The following is a 23,623-nucleotide window of genomic DNA, read 5'->3' on the forward strand; positions in this document are numbered from 1 at the left end:
TTTTTTGCGCGTTACCGTCTTAATCATGAAATTTTTACGCGGAATTTTGAATTAACGCGGACTAGGAACGAAAAACGTCTAATTGTTAATTAAGTAAAAGACTTAGTAAAAAAATCTTTGCACTCCGAAGGACCCGGAATGACCGTCAAAGAGGACAATGTTAAATACTGGGTGTAGAGAATGTTTGATCAAAAATTACAATAGCAACCCTTTACCGATCGCTTCTGATCGAAATGAAAAAGCCCCTTTTTGATAAAGTGAAAAGACCACCTGATGAACGGCGAGTTGATGGCTGAGTTGACCAAAAACCCACTGGAGAAGGAAGGCGGGAATATTACTCAATTGATCAAAATATGACAAACGATGAACGGCCCTTTAGGCCCTTTTCAAAGCTCTTTTGAACTGTGTTTGACTACAGAAAGTACACGGGACGAAAACGCATCTGTTGGTTGACTCACAACAATATCTTTTTATGTTTCCATTTATAAAACCTCCGAAACAATTATTTTCCTAGAATTAGTAAGTTACAAAATGAATTGTTCGCATCCCTGCCGTGAAATCGTTTTGACAATCTGTTTCCAAAGTTGCAGCATTTGCTATTTTATACTTTGTCGGTGTGCCGCTAAAGACTCACGACAGTGGTGACGATATACTCAAAACAAATATTCTAAAAGAGTTACCATCAAAATTAATAACGGGATACGGGTGTATTAATTTCAAACCAGTAGATAATGGGGAGAAACAGAAATTTGAGCTAAACAGCAATTATAGATCCGTGGGACAGCAGGTTTGATATCATACTGCTTTATTGGTAGCCTGTATTTAATAATATGTAAAAATGATGGAAGCTCTTAAGGCTTCCGAAGACAGCATCGCATAGTGGTTCGAAATGCAAAATCGTTACCTTTTTCCACTGGTTCTAACAGTTTAGTAAGGAACACTAACTTATTCATTCAACTCAACACCATTAAAAAAAGCTTACAATTTTGCCAATTTGAACCAGTGTCGTCGGTATCACTCCGGTCATATTTTTTTATATAAAATTTGTTCGCTACTTCAAAATCAACCGATGACAGGTGTTGCGGTAGGTGAGCGTGATTTTGATGCCGTAAATAATCTTGAAAAATAGCATTCATATTTATTTTGTGAAAAATAACCAAATAAATGATTTATATAATCTAGTCTAATTTATTTCTTCATTACGATCGATGATGACCTACGGTTGTCAGTAAAGTTGGACGGTTGAAGCCAACATCGGTGTGCGCAAATTGGAGAAAGTGATTCATTGTCTTGAAGAGAACGTTAAAATAATTGATATCTATACTTAATATTATTGAATTATATCATTGAAGTTGAGTGAAATACTTCAAAAGGTGCAGAGATCGCCCGCCGGTGGCTAAGGCTGTTTGTCAAGCACACCTGAAGAAACCCTACACACTCAATCAGATAATAAAAGTTCGGTTATTATTATTACAATTTCGATCGGTAAGTTTGAGAAAATACAGAGTAGTTTGTAAAATTGATATAACTTTACATATTTTCTGTATTCAACAAATAATATTACTGAATACTGCTATACTTTCTGCTGAACTGTTCGGTAAATTAAACTTTTGTCGAATATTGGTAAAAAACTACGGGACCAACTATAGCGCTGTCAAATTTTCGCTATTCGTTCACACTTAAATTTTTTTGCCGGGTCTCGGTGATTTTTGCCGAGAACGGCACCACTGAGTGCTCGGTTAGAAAAAAAAAATGACAGCTGTCACATTTTTTCGAAAATCTCGGTTCAACCTAACTGAAGTTTCGGCACAAAATATTAACGAGCCGAAATATCAGTTAGGTGAACCGAGATTCACGAAAAAATGTGACAGCTGTCATTATTTTTTAACCGAGCACTCAGTGGTACCGTTCTCGACAATAAATTACCGAGACCCGGCAAAAAATTTCAAGTGTGTTGTTCTCCTTCTGGTTGTCAAGTCACATTCTCGGTTCGTTTGAACATTGAAGTTCCTGCGAAAGAGAAAAAATGGAGGACGTTTTCCAACAACTTAAGCAAGAAGATGATCGCATAGAACAAATTTTTCGTAAGTATATGATGATAAAATTTGTAAATATTTTAGGCATCAAACCATCACATTATTTTCTTCTACTTTTGAGCATCTGTTGCATGCTACGTAAATAGTTTACACCACCATATTAATGGACACATCCGGAAGATCCTCGGCTTTGAAACTATGAGCACAACTGGCATGAAGTTCATGCACAGTCCACAGCAGTAAAAAACGTTAAATTGATTTTCACTCATGCAAATTCGGTGCGGCGAACGTCGATTTTTGATTTTTTTAGTTTTCAATAGTTAAAATTTTTAATAACATTTGAATAAAAAGAATAATATAAATTTACGTCATTAATCTGGTTTTCTTAAATAATGAAAAGTGAACAAAAAACAAACATTACAGATCTTTCGGTACTGTCTTACTCAACTTACAGATTTGATCGGTGGTTTTGGCAACTAATTGCATTCGCCGTTTTCACAAAATAGGTCGGTAATAATGACAGAAAGCAACAACAATTTGGTTACTGATCGGTCGGTAGTGGCTGTTGAAAAGTCAGTGAAAAAATAACGAATTCGGTGATTAAATGTAAGTGTGTATGGAACGAAATTCTGTAGGACGAATCGGCAACGCATTATTGTTGAACAGAGTATAAGTAATATACTAAATCCAACGTGAAGCTTTATCTCAACGTAAATCTGACGTTAATCATGGTGGCAATGATTGCCGGCGAATATATATTTTACATGGCACACGGTGCTCCCACAGGCCGTTATTATAAAAAAATGCACCAAAGTATCTGAGTATACAATTCGATTCGTTATGACGTCCAGAATGTCTGGTCGAAATTTCAAAATCATCGAACGGTACATTTTTGAGTGATGCCTTTTTGAAGGTCGTTAAGTACAAAAAAGTGATAAAAAACGACGAAATACTTATTGTAAAGCACGTTTTTCAACCACCATTTTATAAAATAACTTGCAAAATAGTTTCTACACATTCCAAGGGTTATAGTTCAAGACATTTACAATTGGTGGAAAGATTTATTTGACATCCCACAGTGCACAGTGGTCTAAACTCGAAAAATCGTGATCGTCCTAGATTTGACTGTGAAAAACATACCTTCAAGGAAGATGTTGAACAGCAAACAGGAAAGTCCATCACCTTGTAACACATCACTTGCGGCATGGGGGCCTTGAGCAATCACGTCAGTTTATCCGGGAATCTGTTGTCATAGCTGTTTTCAATCAATTGTATTAATGTATGTCGCTGATATCCGTGAGGTTTCAAGCGCGTCGTTATTGTTATCGTTCTCATAGAATTTTCGCGTATCATTGACACGAAACAGCCGCCCGAGCTACTCATGTTCGTCATCCTATTGCTGGTGCTTCTTTCGTTTGAGAATCTTGGTCATATCGTTCCGTGCCCGTTTGTATTTAGCCTTGTTGACCGCTTTTACCGCTGCTTCACATTCCCCGATATACCAGTCGTTTCTGACAACAGGTGTTTCCCCTTTTAGTGTTGCTGTTGCGGTCTTCGCGATGGTTGTGCGAATCCAGTTCTAGCCGTCCTCGAGAGACGATCCTCCGTATTTTCTCTCTTTTCCTTTACTGTGTCCTGCGGCCACAAATCTTCCGTACCTTCTCTCCTTTTTGGCAAAGCTCTTGGAGCGCAAGGATGCCGAGGTAGCATACGAGGGTTCTACTTGATCCAGCCAGACCGGAGTCACCACCCGGGACATTCAGCGATCTACAGTTCCATATACTAAGCTTCCTATCGTTGTCCTTATTTCGTCGCCTAAGGCCAGTGACATACTGGCGCGTTCTGCGTTGCGGAGACGGTTCGCCTTGCCGTGGGTTAATGTACAGCGCTGTACATTAACCCACGGCAAGGAGAACCGTCTCCGCAACGCAGAACGCGCCAGTATGTCACTGGCCTAAGACATTGCCGATTTCTCCGGTTCGTATTTCATTCTTGAGTGTTTGTAGTGTTTAATTTTCGACATGCAGCCTTACTAGGGGTGCGGATGTCTAGAACTACTGTCTTGGCTATGGCTTGCGAGACCATGCGTTTCATAGTGCAGCCGGTCGCTCCGGATCAGTCGCTGTTTGAGCCGCCCCTGTCGTGAGGAACAGACACTCAGACAAGCTATCGACCAAGGAAAACAGCTCCTCCTTCTCTGTCAGCATACGACCAAGTTCTCGTTGTTGCTCGTATCCCAGTCGCTACCACGTGAAAGTAAGGATTAAGGGCATTATGCTCTGGACAACACTGGTGATTATTTTAAACCAACTAAAAGCAAAAAGCAAAAATAAGCAGATTCTCGGTTCTGCAGCTTTCTAGTGCTTCTGATCTCATGAACAAATTTAGTAAAATATTTTTATCGACATGTTCCGTATTACGCACCCTAAAATTTATCTTCCAACTATCGATGGCAGTTTTTTAACTGCAGGCAAATCGCCAAACTGCTAAACGTTCATTTAACAATGAATGAAACATAATGACACAGACAAACAGACATCGATGAACATCGTCATCAACCAGAAAAATACAGTTGAATCTCTTTATAACTATTCTTCGAAATTCGAAATTAGTTGGTTGCGCATAAGTGTAACGTTTCGAACAAGGACAAAGATTTTCCAGGATTTTTTTTCGCAAAGGCACGTCAATTTATCTGTGATAGAACCTAAAAATTTGGCAATGGAGGTTGATCGCAAAAATAGATTTTCTCATTTTCTTCGGCTACAAAACAAAATGACAAAAAAAAACATATACATGTACGTATTTCAAAAAGAATAAATCGAATAAGCATGCGATTAAACTTTAATCGAAAATAAGAGCAACAAACATTTTGGATGAGTGATATTTCTTATTCAATTTATTTTTTTAACTCGTAACCATATTTGAACTAAAATTGTTGTAGAACAACATAATTAACAATCATCGTTGTTATAATTGGTTTATCATATCATAACATGATATCAACATTCTATTAAGTAGTTTATATTACATTGCATAATTCATTCACTGCAGCTATATAAAACCACTGCTCTGAGGGACATCAAGTTAATTACCTGACTGTCGAATATGTAAAAGGTTCATCAACCCGAAAAGCGACGCGAGTTACGCGAAGAATAAGACAATGAACGGCTACGAGAACGGGTCACATGTCGATGGCGGTGACGTCTGTGCCTGTGACTGCGTCGATGAGGAGTCCGAGAACGGCTACGTCTTGAGCGCCCGCGAGAATAATCGTCACTGTTGAAAAGAGGAACCGGAAACAGTAAAATGAAAAATACTGCATTAGTAATGTAAGTAATCTTATAATACATTTTTCTTCACACCGATCATTAACTTCACTTGCATAACTGTAAATACACTTATCCTTTTGAGTGACATATCTATAAATGTCACAGGTAATAACAATTTATATGTTACTATGGGGTTGGCTATTATATCTTTGTATACTAGGTAGATAAAAGAACCTTCAATCTATCTGAATTTTCGATTTACGATCGTGATGACAGTCGAACGGATCGAACATATAAATTGCTACAAAATCTACAATTAGTGCAGTAAAATCGATTCTTTGTTAGAATAGTGTCAATACAAGTTTTTGAACAATCAAAAAACATTTTACTTACTGTAATGGGATTATACATAAAGCTAATGAAAAACTGTTATTACTTACTCATAACTTCTTCCTCGATAACCGTATGAGCTTCGGTTACACCTTCTCTGGGACGTTCTGTCACCCATGTAAACCCCTGGAGTCGGGTCATGTGGTTTATCCGTTACAGAATAATCTACTCGAATTGTTCTTTCGTGAACGACCATTCCGTTGCAATGTGCTTTGGCGGCAGATGCTTCCTCTAGCTTTCGAAAATACACAAATCCGAATCCCCGTGAGGTTTTTGTTTTGGCATCATACACAATCGAAACTTTATCAATGGTTCCGAATTTTGAAAATATAGTGCGCAAATCCGACTCTTCAGTGTATACGCTCAGTCCAAATACGCCCAAACAAATACTTGGTGGCGGGTCTACAGGACGTGTGTGCTCGGGTGCTGCAATACGTATATGCGAGCTCCTGGAACTAGAAATACTGGTCCGACTGTAGCTACTTTGGTAGCTGGTACTACTACTGCAACGCCGGTGTCGACAACTAGAGCGGTACTTCTGACCTCGGCGATGGCTTCGACGACAGCGTGAAGAACCACGCCGCTTCCGGTAGCTACGCGGTGGTGTTCGACTACGGCTATGCGATTGAACCTGTGAAAATAATAGTTATTAAATGATATTTTCGCCGATCGAAACAAATCTACCATTTTTAAGCACGCTACGGTGAATGAAAATTTTATTAGCAGTTCGTACACAGCCTACCTCGCAATCATTTCGAAAACATGCGCATGTGGCGACAAACGTTGGTTTTTTACAAATGTTTACGATAAAATTTTCTTTTACTATGGACATTGAAGAAAATCTGTTGCTTTGAACTACTTATACGGCTGAAAATTACATTTACCTCTGAGACGTATTTTTTACAAATATTTTATTTTTAAAGTTAAAATTGATTGTCGTATAACGGTTAATTTAAATGGTACATTCATCAAAAAAGATAGTGATAACACTTTTTTGTCAAACGAGTGATGACGTCATGAACGTATACCAAACGTGCCAACCGCTTTGACAGCAACGTGTACCACAAATCACTTTGACAGTTCGTTCGCGCACGGGTTATGCATGACAATTTAAACACACCCACACATCAGCGCTTTCCTTTCGGGATACGAAAATCCGTCCGTGTGCAGTGTGCGAATTTCTCTGCTACGCCGTCAACGTGAGACAGCACTCAGCAGCCAGATTGACCTATCAAACGTCGCAGGAAGGTCGTCAGATCCGATCTGGTCGCCGCAAATTGGTTGTTATTGTGTGTCCGCTCCAGATTGATTGATTTAGGTGCGTCGACACGGTGCGGTGAAAGTGGACGTACACGAAGCTGGTAATAAATAAGAGCTACAGGGAAGTCTTATCAAGTCTTCGAAACAGCCGGTACACAAAGGTAGATCCATTTGAAGGTCGTCGTTTGGGAGAAGAAAAATGCTACGAACAATTGCCTTGCGGAACGAAAAGCTGCTGCTTCAGGGAACCCGAAAAGTGCTCCGCGAAACGGCCAACCGTGCACTTTGCTGCGAAGCATCCCGAATAAACAATGCTCAAAGGTGAGTTACTCGGGTACATAAGACTCTACTTGTTATGTAATATAAAACGGGGAATGAAAACTGGAATAGATTTCTCTTCTCGAAATCTCAATCTAGCAGCTGATCAGAGAAACGACAAGAATCTTTGGCTTTTGAAGTGTATAGTTGTGTAACCTGTTTTGATCTGAAAAAGAATCAAACTCGCGCAAGTGACAGAAACTGATTTAGAGCACGTCACATTCTGATTGTTATGAATGGGGAATTTTCGTCATTAGCCTCTGGTTGCGCGCGACTACGCGTACCTACCAGTACGAGTAAGAATAGCTTTCGTCAATAGTTGCAAACACGCGACTGTCTCAAAACAATCCCAAAATAAAGTAGCTTCAACAATACAGCTTCTTGAAAAAATAAACCATGTTGAGTGGGTTTATCTAGTAACTTCAATATGGTAGGAATACTGATTAGTAGGTTTTCCTTATATAGTATCTATATAAGTACTATTCCTTATATGGTATTTAAGATGAGTAAATAGGTTAGTAGATACCATTTATTTTAACCTTTTTTATCGAAAGTTTCTCATTTATATACAAAACAAAACCCTAACAAGTCATTTAACTAATCACGCAGTATTGTTAAGAAATTGTTGCACACGAATTATTATTTACCTCTTTAATTTTATGTTTAGAAAGGTGCGGCCGGCGTTGAAATTATTTGAATCGCTACGAGACAGCCAGCTTTAAATTTTTGTATGTGCATTATTAGTAATCAAAACAACGACGAACGTAAGTTGGTATATGAAAGAATTTGCCCTTGAAAGTTCTCTGTGTTAATACACAACAAAAAAACAATGTTTGAAGAAATAATCAATAGATTTTGCAAGCATTTTCTACTATTAATGAAAACATGTAGAAATTATTATTATCATATACCTTAAGGTCATTATAGCATATGTAGAAAAATGTTTTGAAAAATTGTACAAGGTACAACATCTAATCAAACTCTTCGTTTGTATTTTTCTACAGGAACTCGCAAAAATGGACCGGCTTAACCGCAGGGTCGAAAACTGCCGCCACATGGCAGGTGTGTTTCGTTCGCGGCTACTGCAGCAACTACCCAGCTCACTCGAAGGTGCTTCTGCCGGCTCTTTCACCCACCATGGAGCTGGGAACTATTGTTAGCTGGGAGAAGAAGGAAGGGGACAAGCTCAATGAAGGTTTGCATCGCTTTACTACTCTTCCTCCACACAATATACAAATGCAATTCAATTTCTCGTTTAATTAATAACACAAGTATGATGCATTCGATTTTACTGATAACAATCACGTATGCACGCTGCTGTTGATAACATCTAACAGCGTCACTACCCGAATGACCTTACTCAGTATCCTATGCTTTGTATTTTATAGGTGACCTTTTGGCGGAAATCGAAACTGACAAGGCCACCATGGGTTTTGAGACTCCCGAAGAGGGCTATCTCGCTAAGATTCTAGTTCCTGCCGGTCAAAAAGACGTCCCAATTGGCAAGCTGGTATGCATTATTGTCGAAGAGGAGGGTGATGTTGCAGCTTTCAAAGATTTCAAAGACACAGGTGCAGCGCCAGCTAAACCAGCGCCAGCTCCCCCGGCACCACCAGCTCCAGCAGCAGCACCACCAGTGCCAACACCACCACCGGTTGCTGCAGCACCTCCACCACCACCGCCACCACCAACATCTGCCTCCACCGCTCCGTTGACAGCTGTCGAGCAGCGTGGCCCTCGTGTTTATGCTAGCCCTATGGCGAAGAGACTAGCAGAGCAACAAAGACTGCGATTAGAAGGTAATGCGATTGTTCTATAGATTAGAGCTTCTTGCAATAAACTGTTTTCACCTGCTTTTCCAGGAAAAGGATCTGGTCTTTTCGGATCACTAACATCTAAAGATCTTGCAGGTTTGCAGGCTGCCGGTGCACCGGAAGCCCATGCGCAGGTGGCTTCAGCGCCCACCATTCCTGCCGGTGCAGCCTTCGTGGATATTCCGGTGTCCAACATCCGAGGCGTTATTGCCAAGCGTCTGCTCGAATCGAAGACCACCATTCCGCACTATTATCTCACGGTGGATGTCAACATGGACCAGATTAACAAGTTACGCTCTAAATTCAATAAACAATTGGAAAAGGACGGCGTCAAGCTGTCGATCAATGATTTCATTATCAAAGCGTCTGCGATGGCCTGCAAGAAAGTACCGGAGGCAAATTCCGCCTGGATGGGTTCTATTATAAGACAGTAAGTTTTTTTTTGTATCTTGGTCTTCAATTAATTAATGTCATCGTATATGAAAATTAAAGTAAAAACAAATTTCAAGTGAGCATTTATTTAAATTTTCATATATTACCAGGTTCGATGCAGTTGACGTTTCGGTAGCTGTTTCGACAGACCGTGGCCTGATCACACCAATCGTATTTGGGGCGGATCGCAAGGGTCTAACCGATATTTCTAAGGACGTCAAGAATCTGGCGGCGAAGGCTCGCGAAGGCAAGCTGCAGCCCCAAGAGTTTCAGGGAGGTACATTTAGTGTTTCCAACCTCGGCATGTTCGGAGTAACGCACTTCAGTGCTATCATCAATCCACCACAAAGCTGCATCCTCGCCATCGGTGGTACCCAGAAACGTATCGTACCTGACAAGGATTCGGAACAAGGGTACGTGTTGGTTGTTTGGTGTCCCATCGAGCACATGATTGATCAGTTATGGTTTTTATTATAGTTGGAAGGAAAGTGATTATGTTGCAGTAACGCTGAGCTGTGACCATCGCACGGTCGATGGTGCCGTTGGTGCTCGCTGGTTGCAGTACTTCCGTCAATTCCTGGAGGATCCACATTCAATGCTGTTATAAAGCGGACCACAGGACGGTAAGAGTAGTACTCTATGGTTTGTCGAAGTAGTTTAAACGTGGAAGAGAGGTTGAATATGATCACTCCGCGTATTCACAAATAGCATAGCATGTGCAGTACAAACGATGCAATATGGATTTGTTTCTGTTGGTTTTTTTATGTAACGTATTATCTCTGTGAAAGCATTTACACACAAATTGTTTACTGTACAATTATTGATAATCTTAAAGTTGCTGAATGTATTAAATGTTCTATAGGTATAAAGTGGCATATAGCCGGGTGAGAACCTCTACATTACTGAAAAATTTGTATACAAGAGCATTTAAACATATACCCCACCCACATAAATATTTATCAGTCGACAGATCACACAAAGTTCGTTTTAACATCAGGTCTTTTTACGCAAATGTATTTTACGATTTTAAAAATTAATTATTTGGTGCATTTTCTCTAGTTTTTCAAACGTTTTTTATATAAAGCAATCGAATATCGTCTTGTAAAAAGCTTTTGTGTATCATTGTTCGCGCTTTGTTTCATAGTAAAAGGTCTTATGATTCTATTCATCATATGACTGAAATGAATAATAATCTAACCATCACCGCAAAAGTTTCACAGTTTTGACCTGAATTTATATTTCAAGAAATCTGATCAAAATTACTATTCTGCATTATGCAAATATACGTTAAAATATAAAGTTTGACCAGCATTCAGAATAGCAACTCTGATCCGCTTGCTTTTAATAAACCCCCACCCGATTCGATTCGTTTCACGGGATTTAATTGTTTCATTAACGTCATCCATCTAACAAGCGTTAACGAGTTTACCCAACTACCTACATCGTTTTAGTTGATTTTCGTTGTGTTTTACTGAGGGTTAAATCAAAGTGATATGACAATTTTTCTAATTTATAAACCTTGATATCTTCTGCCATACGCAGTTGCCACCTCCTTCAAGCTACAACACTGTACCATCGAACAACCTCAAGTTCATCACAACCGCAGCAGGGCTCCCCACAACCATTTGAATGATCACTACCGTACAACCTTCAAGTAGCGCGAAAACCGAACCATCCGGAAGTCACCGCACTAATAACATATAATTTCCTCGAATTTCAACTTTCATCCACAGGCTAGAACACTATCGCAGTGTATAGTGTCAGTGTGTGCATTCACAGGCCAGTGAAAAAAAAACAGAAGCAAAGTCTGTATAAAACTAAGAAAGTCACGTACTAATTACGACTAGCGCGTACAAAACAAAAAATAATATTATGGCTAAGTGTAATGACAAATCGTACTCGATGAAACCAAGTGATTCGATCCCTGAGAAGAATCTGTGAAGCAAGAAATTTATCCGCATTGTTACCCGGCTTAGTGAAGCGAATGAAACCCAAAAAATAGTTCTCATTTTATCCCTACAGTCAGTTTATAATGAGTAATCAATAAAGTGTCCAATTGATTGAAAAAAGTGCAAAAACTACAGTATAACACCACTTTTCGATGACACCGGGCGTAACTGACGTAACTTCTACAATATCCTTCCCTAATAGTCAACCACATCCAAAATAGGAAAGAAAAATCGGATCAGATATATTACTTGCAGGAATTACAGTCAATAATAGTCATTAATTTCGAACGTTCATCGACTTTTATTTTTAAATTATTGCATTCTGGTGTGTAACATTAAATAAAAAAAATCTTTATGAAACAGGAAGGAACGATAGGTTTACAGCTGAAAGCACGATTTACTTGAAAAAAAAAAAAAAAAAAGTTCACTTTCGATGTGCAAAACATGTTTTTAGATGAGAAACATATCCGAGCTCTCCCCACACGAACTACATCAGGAAAAAATCTCTCTCGCCAGGCTTTCATGTTTGTAGATTAAAAAAGTTTCCCAGTATCGCGATTCAAGCTTAACTGTCAAATACATCTCAAAATCCTAGAAGTGCATGTGTTTAAATCTGTTAAAAATTCCTAGGTATATGGGGTTTCTGAAGCAATAATTTACAAGAAATTATTTGTAGAGCAACATGTCAAAAGGATCTATCTGCTTTTATCGATTTTTTGATCGATCGGTTTCTTTCAACCGCCACGGCTTATTAAACACGTTTCATGATATGTCCTTCACACCATTTGATAGCGGAGAATCTAATCTAACTTTTTAAATAAAAACCACGTTGGGAATAGTTACTTTAGCTGAACTATTAAACAAATAAAAGGTGAATCAAGAAAATCGATGAAAGTAGATAGATCCTTTTGACATGTTACTCTACATTTCTGCAAATAAAAAATTGGAAGCTTCTTAACCCTCTAGTGCCCAAATTAATTTCTAAACGGACTTCGATAAAATCACTATAAACCATTATAAACATTTTTTAAGTATTTATTGAAGCATTTCGGAACTTCGACTGAAGCCCGCCAAATGGCGGCATCGGGCACTAGAGGGTTAAAGGACATCTACATTCAACCAACATACTCTAATTGATTACTTCTCTATGACTACAAATGTTTAAAGGAAACTTTGTTGAAACATTGTATATGTACTGGGTTCAGTGGAGTTAATATTTTTTTTACAATTTATAGACGTGAGACACCCGAAAAATATTGATAGATGAATTTTGAAGAAAACTAACCAAGAAATCCAGAAAAAAATATTATTTTTGGCCGGAAGTGTTGCCAGATGGGTTATTTTTGTATTTTAAAATTAAATTTACATTTTTCGGCAAATGCAGCCATTTTTATTTCAAATTTGATAATTTCATCGTGTTCCTTGGAAAATTTCACATAAGAAACAACTATCATCCCGAGGTAATGTAAGCCAATCTCGAGATATAGCATTTTTACGAAAATAGTTATGAATTTTGTAATTAATTTTTCGTAAAAATGTTATATCTTAAGATTGGCTCATATTACCACGGGGTGGTAAGTGCTTCTCATGTGGAATTTTCCAAGGAACACGATGAAATTATCAAAGTTGAAATAAAATTAGATGCATCGGCCGAAAAATGCAAATTTAATTTTAAATACAAAAATAATCTACCTGGCAACACTTCCGGTCAAAAACAATATTTTTTCTGGATTCCTTGGTCCATTTTCTTCAAAATTCAACTGTCTTTATTTTTCACGTGTCTTACGTCTATAAATTATAAAACAAAATAATTACGAAGTTTACAACTTTTTTCGTAAAAATGTTATATCTCGAGATTGGCTCATATTACCTCGGGATGATAGTTGTTTCTTATGTGAAATTTTCCAAGGAACACGATGAAATTATCAAATTTAAAATGAAAATGGCTGCATTTGCCGAAAAATGTAAATTTAGTTTTCAAATACAAAAATAATTTTTCTGGCAACACTTCCGGTCAAAACTTATATTTTTTCTGGATTCCTTGGTTTATTTTCTTCAAAAATCATCTATCAGTATTTTTCGGACATCTTACGTCTATGAATTGTGAGAAAAAGAAAAAAGAGATTTTTGACAAAAAATGCGTGACTTTTTAATAAAGAGGGGGGTCCTAGAGAGCGGAGGGTATTCCAATCGATACCAAAATTGGGATTTTTCCAAAGAGACAGAAGATGAATAATTCTCCCAACTTTGAGCAAAATCTGTGATGGTCGTGTCCAAGTGGCATGTACACTTCGTATGGAATGACCCATATTAGTTGTTGAAATCCACCGTGTGGTTACCTAACAAGCAATCTTGTTGGATAACGGCTTTTTAAGCTATAGTTCAGCCAAAATCCACTGAATAATAGCTTAGTAAGCTATGAATCAACAATATTTGTTGTTGGGTAAGGGTTTTTACGGTTTGAAATTTTTCATTCCGAAATCCCACCGGTGTTATACAGATACGCAAAAAGTAAGGTCAAAAACTTCAAGTGAGCCGTCAAACCGAGGCTCCAAGTGTACATAGTAAACAATCACACGCGTGGTATTTTTCGTATAAAATAAATAATACAATCAGTATAAACTTTGTGAAACACGAGAATTATGATTTCAACAAAAGATGTGTTCACCATGTTACGTGTGGTGCATTGAAATTTAAAAATACTCTAAGTATGTGATGGAAGTCATGCGAAATAAAATACCAGAATGGTTTGAAATAGAAAATAAGCAAAGGGTTGCCATATTTACTGCTTTGACACCGTTTGTAGTTTAAGTTTCCGTAGAATTTACCCCGCACGGTGCTCCCACAGACCGTTATTATAAAAAAAATGCACCAAAGAATCTGAGTACACCATTCGATTCGTTATAACGTCCAGAATCTCTGATCAAATTTTCAAAATCATCGTACGGTACATTTTTGAGTAATGCCCTTTCGAAGGTCGTAAGGTACAAAAAAGTGGTATAGAAACGACGAAATACTCAATGTAAAGCACGTTTTTCAGTCAGAATTTTATGAAACAACTTCCAAAATAGTTTCTACACGTTCCAAGTATTACATTTATAGACATTTACAATTGGTGGAAAGATTTATTTTAGAAATTGATTTTATGTACTCAATGTCTTTAGCAAAATTGTTTCGTAGATCAAGACCTTACTTTTGGCGTTTCTGGTATTTCGATCAATCCACCTAACAGTTAGATAAAAAAAATACTTTTTCTAATTTTCAATACAGTCATACCTCGATATAAGGCAACCTCGATATAACGTAACTTTTACCTCGATATAACGTAACTTTTTAAAATGTATTGAATTTGAAAATAAATGATACAGAAACTGTTTTTGGGCTCTAAATTGCTTCAAAAAATGTTTGTAGTAAGCTTTGAAACCAATTAAACCAATGCGAAAATTGTCCAAAATGGGCATAAAGAAGCTTTAAAAATACCAATAAGTATGAAAAATAGGTTTTCACGCATCCTTCTGTAACAATTCACAGTCTTGCATCAATTAAAATAAATTTTTTTTTGCTTGTTGCAATTTTCTCTAAATGGGCATAAGAAAGGTTTAAAAATACTGATGAGAAATAGGTTTTCGCGCATCTGTGAGTAACCACCAACAGTCTTGCATCATTTAAAAAATTTTTTTTTGCTTGTTGAAAATTGTCCTAAATAGGCATAAAAATGGTTTAATAATACTAATAGATGACGAGAAATAGGTTTTCACGCATTTTTGAGTGACTTCTTGTATCAATTGAAAAAAAAAATTTTTTTGCTTCTAAAAATATTTCTAAATGGGCATAAGTAAGGTTTAAAAACACTGATAGGTTATGGAAAATAGGTTTTTGCGCATCTTTGAGTAACCATTAACATTCTTGCATAAATTGAAAAAAAAAATTTTTTTGCTTCGATATAACGTAACTCGATATAACGTAACGAAAATAAATATAAAGTTGCCTTATATCGAGGTATGACTGTATACCGAATTGCTTCCTTTAGCAAAGTTGTGGAAAATTTAAAAAGAAAAACAATTGCCGAATACTGCGACGTCCTATCTGTACGTTGAACACGACAAAATAGAGTTTTTTTGTGGAACACCCCTCCTTAAAATCAGTTTTTTGTCTATAATTTTTTCTGTGATTATCAAAACAATAAATTTTACAAAGTATTGAGGAAAGCTTAGTTGAATGCATAAATTCTTAGAACATTTTGCATTATTTTGACCATTACAGACGAAATTATAGACAAAAAACTGATTTTAAGGAGGGGTGTTCCACTAAAAAACTCTATTTTGTCGTGTTCAACGTACAGATAGGACATTGCAGTATTCAGCAATTGTTTTTCTTTTAAAATTTTCCACAACTTTGCTGAAAGAAGCAATCCGGTATATTGAAAATTAGAAAAAATATTTTTTTTATCTAACTACTAGAGGGATTGATCGAAAAACCTAAAACGCCAAAAGTAAGGCAATGTTCTATGAAACAATTTTGCTGAAGACATTGAGTGCATAAAATCAATTTTTCATAGTCAAATCTAGAACGGTCACGATTTTTCGAATTTAGACCACTGTGCACTGTGGGATTTTCAAATAAATCTTTCCACCAATTGTAAATGTCTTGAAATATAATATTTGGAATGTGTACAAACTATTTTGGAAGTTGTTTCATAACATTGTGGGTGAAAAACGTGCTTTACATTGAGTATTTCGTCGTTTTAATATCACTTTTTTGTACTTCACGACCTTCGAAAGGGCATTACTCAAAAATGTACCGTACGACGATTTTGAAATTTTGACCAGAGATTCTGGACGTCATAACGAATCGAATGGTGTACTCAGATTCTTTGGTGCATTTTTGCCTTTCTCCTAGAAAGGTATAGCAATCACTGGAAAAACCAAAGGTATAAAAGTGCTCCAAAGGGTCGAATCTCGTATATCAATCGACTTAGTTTGACGAGCTGAGCATTTTCTGTATGTGTGTGTATGTGTGTGTGGGTGTTTTTTTTTTTTTTTAAAGGTGGCGGGGAAATCTGCAAACAGACACCTGAGAAGAGAGCTCAGGGTGTGGGGATGAGACTAGGGGAGAGATGCTGGGGTAGTTACACTCGCCCAGACACCTACTGATCCCTGTCCCGACCCACTAAAACCCCTCCAGTCTCCAGCCCTGGTCTTCCCGGAACGACGGTTAAGTATTACGTCGGGGAGTGGCTTTTGTGCGTGATGCACCCTCTTTACTCTTATAACCTCCTAGCTAACTACCTGGAGACTGGTAATTAGCTACCACTGGCGTGTTGGTGGTTGACCCGCCACACACGTTGCAGCTCCAGAACAATCTGAGAGGCGGCCGCACAGACCGCGTTCCAGATGTCCGGGTCGTCGGACATCCTCCGGACTAGATTGTCCGGAGTAGTGCCAGGCCCGCTCACAGCCATCATGTTGCTCCTCGCTCTTGCGAAACGGGGGCATACGAAGAAGACATGCTCAGCAGTCTCCTCCTCCTCCACGCACTCGGGACACATGGGGGACACCGCGTGTCCGAACCTGTGCAGATATTGTCTGAAACAACCATGGCCTGACAGGATTTGTGTCAGGTGGAAGTTCACTTCACCATGTCGTCTCCCGACCCAGCCGGATATCTCCGGTATGAGTCGGTGCGTCCATCTGCCCTTTGTGGAGTTGGACCATTCCCGCTGCCAGCGGAGCATCGAGAATGACCTTCTGGTACCTCGTATGCCCCTTGTGTCACGTTGGTCGAAACACTCTCTGTCCTCCTTGATGGCGATGCTGATAGGCATCATGCCGGACAAGACACAGATTGCATCGTATGACACCGTACGATACGCACTCGCAACTCTCAGGCACATGAGCCTGTAGGTACTTTCCAGTTTACCACGGTAACTGTTAGTACCTAGCGCTCTGGACCACACTGGCCCACCATACCTAAGTATGGACGAAACCACGCTGGCAAGAAGTCTTCGCTTGCTGCCATAAACCGCTGAGCTATTGGACATCATACGAGATAGTGCTGCAATAGCCGATGAGGCCCTCTTACAGGCATAGTCGACGTGACTCCCGAACGTGAGCTTGTCGTCCACCATAACCCCCAAGAGCTTCAGGGATCGCTTCGAGGTGATGGTGCAGTCTCCGACTCTGACCACCGCCTGTTGCTCCGATTTACGGTTGTTCACAACCGTGACCTCCGTCTTATGATGCGCGAGCTCCAGTTTCCTGGAGCGCATCCAGTCCTCGACCTTGCGTATACAGTGCGCGGCGGTCAACTCGACCTCCTCGATAGACTCGCCGTAAACCTCCAGCGTTATGTCGTCTGCAAAGCCGACGATCACAACCCCTACAGGGAACTTGAGTTTCAACACTCCGTCATACATGACATTCCACAACACCGGGCCCAGGATAGAACCTTGCGGAACTCCTGCGGTAATTGGGACGCACTTCTGACCCTCCTCCGTGTCGTAAACAAGTACTCGATTCTGGAAATAATTTTCCAGAATCTTGTACAGCGACACCGGTACATGGATGCTCCTGAGCGCGAGCGCTATGGAGTCCCAACTGGCACTATTGAACGCATTCTTCACGTCGAGCGTGACGATTGCGCAGTAGCGTATTCCCCTTCTCTTGCGCTGGATTGCTACCTCCGCCGTCTTGATGACGGAAGAGATTGCGTCCAGCGTGGACCTGCCCTTCCGGAAGCCGAACTGGTTACTTGCCAGACCGTGTACACCCTCCGTGTACCTCACCAGTCTGTTGAGGATGATCCTCTCAAGCACCTTGCCCGCGGTGTCCAGCAGGCAGATAGGCCTATATGCCGATGGGTCCCTTGGCGGTTTCCCAGCCTTCGGCAATAAGACCAGTCTCTGCCGCTTCCACCTGTTCGGAAAGAGACAGTCATCCAGGCACCTCTGCATGACTGCCCTGAACAGCCCGGGGGCCGTTTTTATCGCCAGCCTGATCGCCAGGTTAGGGATACCATCCGGTCCCGGTGCCTTGCTCACCTTTAGGGATTTGGCGATCACGATGAGTTCCTCATTCGTAACCCTTGCCTCCTCCCCTGCCTCGACACGGCTGTCGTCGCTCACGGATTGGATGCTCGGCAGGTTGGCCGACCATCTCTGGTCTATGTCTGAGATACTGGAACGTCGGACGTGAGACTCGACTGCCGGAGGCCAAGGACTTGGCTCGTGGCGTGGAAAGAGTCCCTCGATGATACGCTCCAGCATCGCTGGTGATCGCTCTGCAGGCGCCAGCGCGCCTTTAGTTTTGGCCATTACGATCCTGTAGGCGTCACCCCACGGATTTGTATTGGCACTCGCACATAGCCTATCGAAACAGGCCCTCTTGCTGGCCTTTATCGCACTCTTTAGCATCGATCTTGCCGAACTGAATGCTGCGCGGCGCTCTGTCCTCTCTTCTTCGTTTCGCGCACGCTGCATCCTCCGTCTTGCACTGAGGCACGCACTGCGAAGGTCGGCTATCGCGTCCGTCCACCAGTAAACCGGTGGCTTTCCATTCCTAGGTTGGCGAGTCCTAGGCATGGTGGCGTCGAACGCCAGCGATAGCATAGCAACTAGTTGGTCAGCAGTCGGGCGGATCCAACTGCACCCCTCGCGCTCCCTTCTCATTGCCTCTTCGAATACCTCGGCATCAAAGTGCGATGTCTTCCACCCGCGAACGGTCGGAGTGTTGGCTCTACCCGTCGCTTGCCGCCTCTCGTTGTTGTCTACACTATAACAGACCGCCTGGTGGTCGCTATTAGTGTAGCCATCGTCTACCCTCCAGTTCTTGATCAGTCCTGGGCTGGAGAACGTCACGTCGATGATCGACTCCGCACCATTTCTGCTAAATGTACTTTTGTTCCCAACGTTGGCCAGATCTAGGTTGAGCTTTGCAAAAGCCCCCAACAGGATCTGGCCCCTCTGGTTCGTGAAGCGACTTCCCCACTCAACAGCCCAAGCGTTGAAGTCGCCCGCCACCACCAACGGCGTTAGGCCCGTTAGCTCCATGGATAGGAGGTCGACCATCTGGGTGAACCTTTCGGTAGACCAACGTGGCGGAGCATAGCAACTGCAGTAGAACACTCCGTTTACCTTAGCAACTACGTACCCTTCTTCTGAGGTTGAGACAACCTCCTGAACCGGGAACTTGCTCGTCGTACATATGGCCGCCAAACTGGACTTATCCGCAACCCAGTTACCGTTTCCGGGAGGGATGCGGTAGGGATCCGATATGACGGCGATGTCCGACAACGACTCAGTGGCTGCTTGGTGTAGCAGCTGCTGAGCCGCGAAGCAATGGTTCAGGTTCAGTTGCGTCACCCTTACGCCCGTGGTTTCGCAGCCGGCTTACCGGCTGGGCACCTGGGGCCTCCCATAAGGTGTTTGGCGTCCCGTTTCCCGGAACATACCATGCACTTGGGAGACTCCACACAGTCCTTTGCTTTATGGCCTGCACCTCCACATCGCCTGCACAGCTGGCTCCTATCGGGCCCCTTGCAGGTCCAGGACTTATGTCCGCCCTCAAAGCACCGGAAGCAAATGTCTGGTTGCTGTAGTATGCCCAGAGGACATACAGACCAGCCGACCTTCAACTTGCCCTCTTTCAGGGCCAGGTTAGCGTCCGCCGACGGTAGTCGGAAGGTAGCTATCTGGGTCCCCGCCGGACCTTTGCGGAGGCGGATTGACTCCTTAGCCACCTCCACCCCGCACTTCGCTTTTAGGGCTTGTGCAATGTCGCACCCCTCAGTGATATCGTCCAGGTTTTTAAGCTGGAGAGTCACTTCTGAGGTGAGTGCCCGCACTTGCACCTCCTTCCCTAGGACCTTTTCAGCTACCGTTTTGTAGGTAGCCCCCTTGTTCTTGGCGTCCTTCCGGAGCTCAAGTATCATCTCGCCAGTGCGAGATCGGCGGATACTCCGCACATCCGCCCCCAGATCCTTGAGCTGGGTTTCCCCCCTCATCTTCTTCAAGACTTCTGAGTACTTCGACCCATCCGTCTTGAGTATGAGGGCATCACCCCTACTCCGCGCCTTTTTGACCTTTTTTGGTCCTCTGGCCGCTCCGCCATCATGTCGCGTCGCACCTTCCCGACGCTTCCTACCCTCTACGGTAGTCCAAGGGTTGCCCGTAGCCTCCACCTGTGCCTTTTCCGCGGTGGACCTTGAACCGGTTGGCGTGTGTTCCCGTGGGAGTAGCACGACCAATCGTTTCTTGGTGTTCCCGGGGGCCGTTTCCCCCGGGGACTGCCTCGTTCGCTTAGCGACCTGCCCCGTGGAGCAGACCGACGCGAACGAGGGGGCGTCTGTCTGCACCTCTTTAGATGCAGTCGCCCTCCCGGTCCTGGCCGCTTTCTCGGCCGCCTTCACCCGAGCTACGAGTTCTTCGTGCTCCTTTCTGGCTTCATCAATGGTGCTCCGAAGCAGGAGGAGGCTCTGCTTCAGGTCGCCAGCGATGTTTCGCCTGTTCGCCAAGAACTCGATTATGGCATCGAGTTGTTCAGACAGCGCCGCCACTCTTGGCCGCGTGTCCATACACCTTTCGACGGCCTTGACTAGCAAGGGACCGTCTACCGAGATGTCTGGTGTGGACACCGACGGATTCGCCGTTTTTCCACCTCCAGACTTCGCCGCATCCGTCTCCGCCTTCTTCTGCGGAGACCGCTGGATGCCACCTCGTGCGAAGGGATTTGGTAACCCCTCCGCACCCGTCTCTTTTGTTTTTGAGTTCAACATTTTTGTTTATTGGGTCCCCCTACCAGCCGCTATCCTTATCCATAATGGAGTAGTCGCCTAAATGGTCCCAAGGTAGTCTATGCCGGAGCAGTGAGGCCATGGCTAGGGGCGGCTGCCATAGCGCCTTATGGGCAACTATGACACCCCCGACCGGCGCAAGTCAGGAAAAGACATCTGATCCTACTTCTGCCGGGTTCCCACCCGGCAATGGACTCGGAACGTACTGGAAGGCCTGCCAGGTTTTACGGGACGGAGACCCCTGCATCGGTTGTAATCTCGCCGTTTCAAGCCGTTATCACACGACATTACTAAGGGAGCTCGGCGCAGGTGCCAGCCCAAAATCATGGTACGAAAACGAAATCCGACTCTTATCCTATAGTGATGCGACCAGTTGCCGTAATTGGGAACATTACTGGCATCAGTCCCAATGGGCGGTATAGTGCATTTGGGTGGTGGGAGCGGCACTACTCGCTCCGTCGGAGCTGCTTCCGGCCAGTATGGCTTTTGCGAGAATTCAGCGGCCCAGTGCCTGAATCTCGCCACGACCTAGGCTAGCTCCCGCTGATGGTCCGGGACTGCTTGCTAGCAGTGAGCACTTCCGTGGCCTTCGGTAATCGCCAATCACCGACCCGTGGTGGCATTCAGCTCTGCCTGGTGTGTGTGGGTGTGGGTGTATGTGTGTGTGTATGTAACGCTCTCCTAATCTCACTCGATTTTCTCAGAGATGGCTGGACCGATTTTCATGAAACTAATTGCAAATGAAAGGTCTAATTGCCCCATAAGACCCTATTAAATTTCATTGCAATCGGATTTTTAGTTTAGAGGTTATGTTTAAAAATGTGAAAAACACGAAACATCATTATCTCAGAAACTACTCAACCGATTTTAACAAAATTAGTTTTTAATGAACGAGCTACTTAAAAAAAACCTTAACTTTTGAGTTTCATGAAGATTGAACGTGTGGTTCAGAAACGTGTTCTGGAGAGTGTTTAATCTCACTCATGTTTCTCAGAGATGGCTGAACCGATTTCCACAAAATCTGTGTCATTTGGAAGGTCTAATTACCCCATAAGACCCTATTGATTTTTTGCAATCGTACTATTACTTTGCCTGTTATGTTTAAAAATGTGAAATCCAGCTTTGAAAAGAAACATATTCCGAAGACTACTTATACTCACTCACTTTTCTCAGAGATGGCTGAACCGATTTCCACGAAATTCGTGTCAAATGAAAGGTCTAGCTGCCTCATAACCACATCCCTGTCACGAACGTCATCCCCATACATTTTCCTTGAAGCCGTTTTTCTCTGGCTCTCTGGCTCGATTATCCGTCAAAAGGCTGTCAGTGCTTGCGAAACAGCCGAATAAGCTCCGTCCATGCGAGATCAACTGTTGCTGCAAGTGGTGTGTAGGAATGCAAAAAGCGAAGAACGACTGTTTTGTTTTGAACGTTCTATGCATTTTGTGCGGGACACAAATGGTCATTTTCAAACATGTTTCAACACGTTCTGGATAGCCCTAAATTCAATATAGTTAGAAGCACGGAAAAAATCCGTACAGTAACACATGCGGCACAGTGAACGGAGTTTATGATCATATTTTCAACACTAGCGTCATCATCATCGGCGGCGGCTTCAGGAAACAGTTGCCATGACATCGGTCTGCTCATAACACCCTATTGAATTTCAATGTAATCGGTCTCTTACTTTGTCTGTAATGTATCAAAATATGAAAATCACTGAACTTCATTATCTCAGAAAGTACACAACCGATTTGAACAATATTGGTATCAAATGAACAGGCTAGTTAAAGGATAATTGATGAATTTTATTGTGATTAAACACGTGGTTCAAAACTTGTGAAAAGACACATGTTCCGGTGACTTTTCAAATTCATTCGTTTTTCCAAAAATGGCTGGACTAAATTCAACAATCTTAGTGTCAAATGAAAAGTTTGGCTTTCCTATAGGTTTCCCCGGGTTGTCTCTCAAACTCACAAGTAAGAAATTTCATAGCAATTTGATATGTGGTTCAAAAGTTATGAAAAGAATCGAAATTCAAAGACTATTCAAAACTGTAACTGCTTTGATCAAAACATATGGCCTCAACAAAATTTAAATTTGGTATTGTGCTATTCGTACGTTACCGGTATTGCTCGTGATTGAAGTGTACGAAATTCAAAGTCATTTCTTTTATTTCGCTATTTCTTCAGCACGAATATTTTACTCCTAATTAATATTTTTTTTAACTTTTTGCCTTTCTCCTAGAAAGATATAGCAAGTGCTCCAAAGGGCCAAATGGCACATATCACTCGACTCAGTTCGACGAGCTGAGCATTTTCTGTATGTATGTATGTGTGTGTGGGTGTGGGTGTGTGTGTGTGTGT

At 41.8% G+C, this 23,623-nt stretch overlaps 2 protein-coding genes across 3 annotated transcripts; one reads left to right on the plus strand and one right to left on the minus strand.

Annotated features, from left to right (window-relative positions):
- Positions 1 to 5,077: 5,077 nt before the first annotated feature.
- Positions 5,078 to 6,432, minus strand: LOC129727152 (transformer-2 protein homolog beta-like). The gene is made up of 3 exons (XM_055684664.1): positions 6,380 to 6,432; positions 5,746 to 6,326; positions 5,078 to 5,312 (listed from the first exon to the last, which is right to left on the minus strand). Exons 1-3 carry the CDS (start codon positions 6,380 to 6,382, stop codon positions 5,156 to 5,158), a joined length of 741 nt encoding a protein of 246 aa, XP_055540639.1. The 5' UTR covers positions 6,383 to 6,432; the 3' UTR covers positions 5,078 to 5,155.
- Positions 6,433 to 6,816: 384 nt separating this feature from the next.
- Positions 6,817 to 11,911, plus strand: LOC129727151 (dihydrolipoyllysine-residue acetyltransferase component of pyruvate dehydrogenase complex, mitochondrial). 2 transcript variants are annotated; one of them, XM_055684662.1, is made up of 7 exons: positions 6,817 to 7,276; positions 8,278 to 8,468; positions 8,662 to 9,072; positions 9,136 to 9,517; positions 9,630 to 9,932; positions 9,997 to 10,142; positions 11,062 to 11,911. In XM_055684662.1, the coding sequence occupies exons 1-6, from the start codon at positions 7,155 to 7,157 to the stop codon at positions 10,124 to 10,126; spliced, it is 1,539 nt and encodes a 512-aa protein (XP_055540637.1). In that variant the 5' UTR covers positions 6,817 to 7,154; the 3' UTR covers positions 10,127 to 10,142; positions 11,062 to 11,911. The 2 variants fall into 2 exon arrangements, with proteins under 2 accessions (XP_055540637.1, XP_055540638.1); XM_055684663.1 differs by having other exon boundaries at positions 9,184 to 9,517.
- The last annotated feature ends 11,712 nt before the right edge of the window (positions 11,912 to 23,623 follow it).

The sequence above is a fragment of the Wyeomyia smithii genome, chromosome 3 (genome assembly GCF_029784165.1).
Source record: "Wyeomyia smithii strain HCP4-BCI-WySm-NY-G18 chromosome 3, ASM2978416v1, whole genome shotgun sequence".
NCBI lineage: Eukaryota > Metazoa > Arthropoda > Insecta > Diptera > Culicidae > Wyeomyia > Wyeomyia smithii.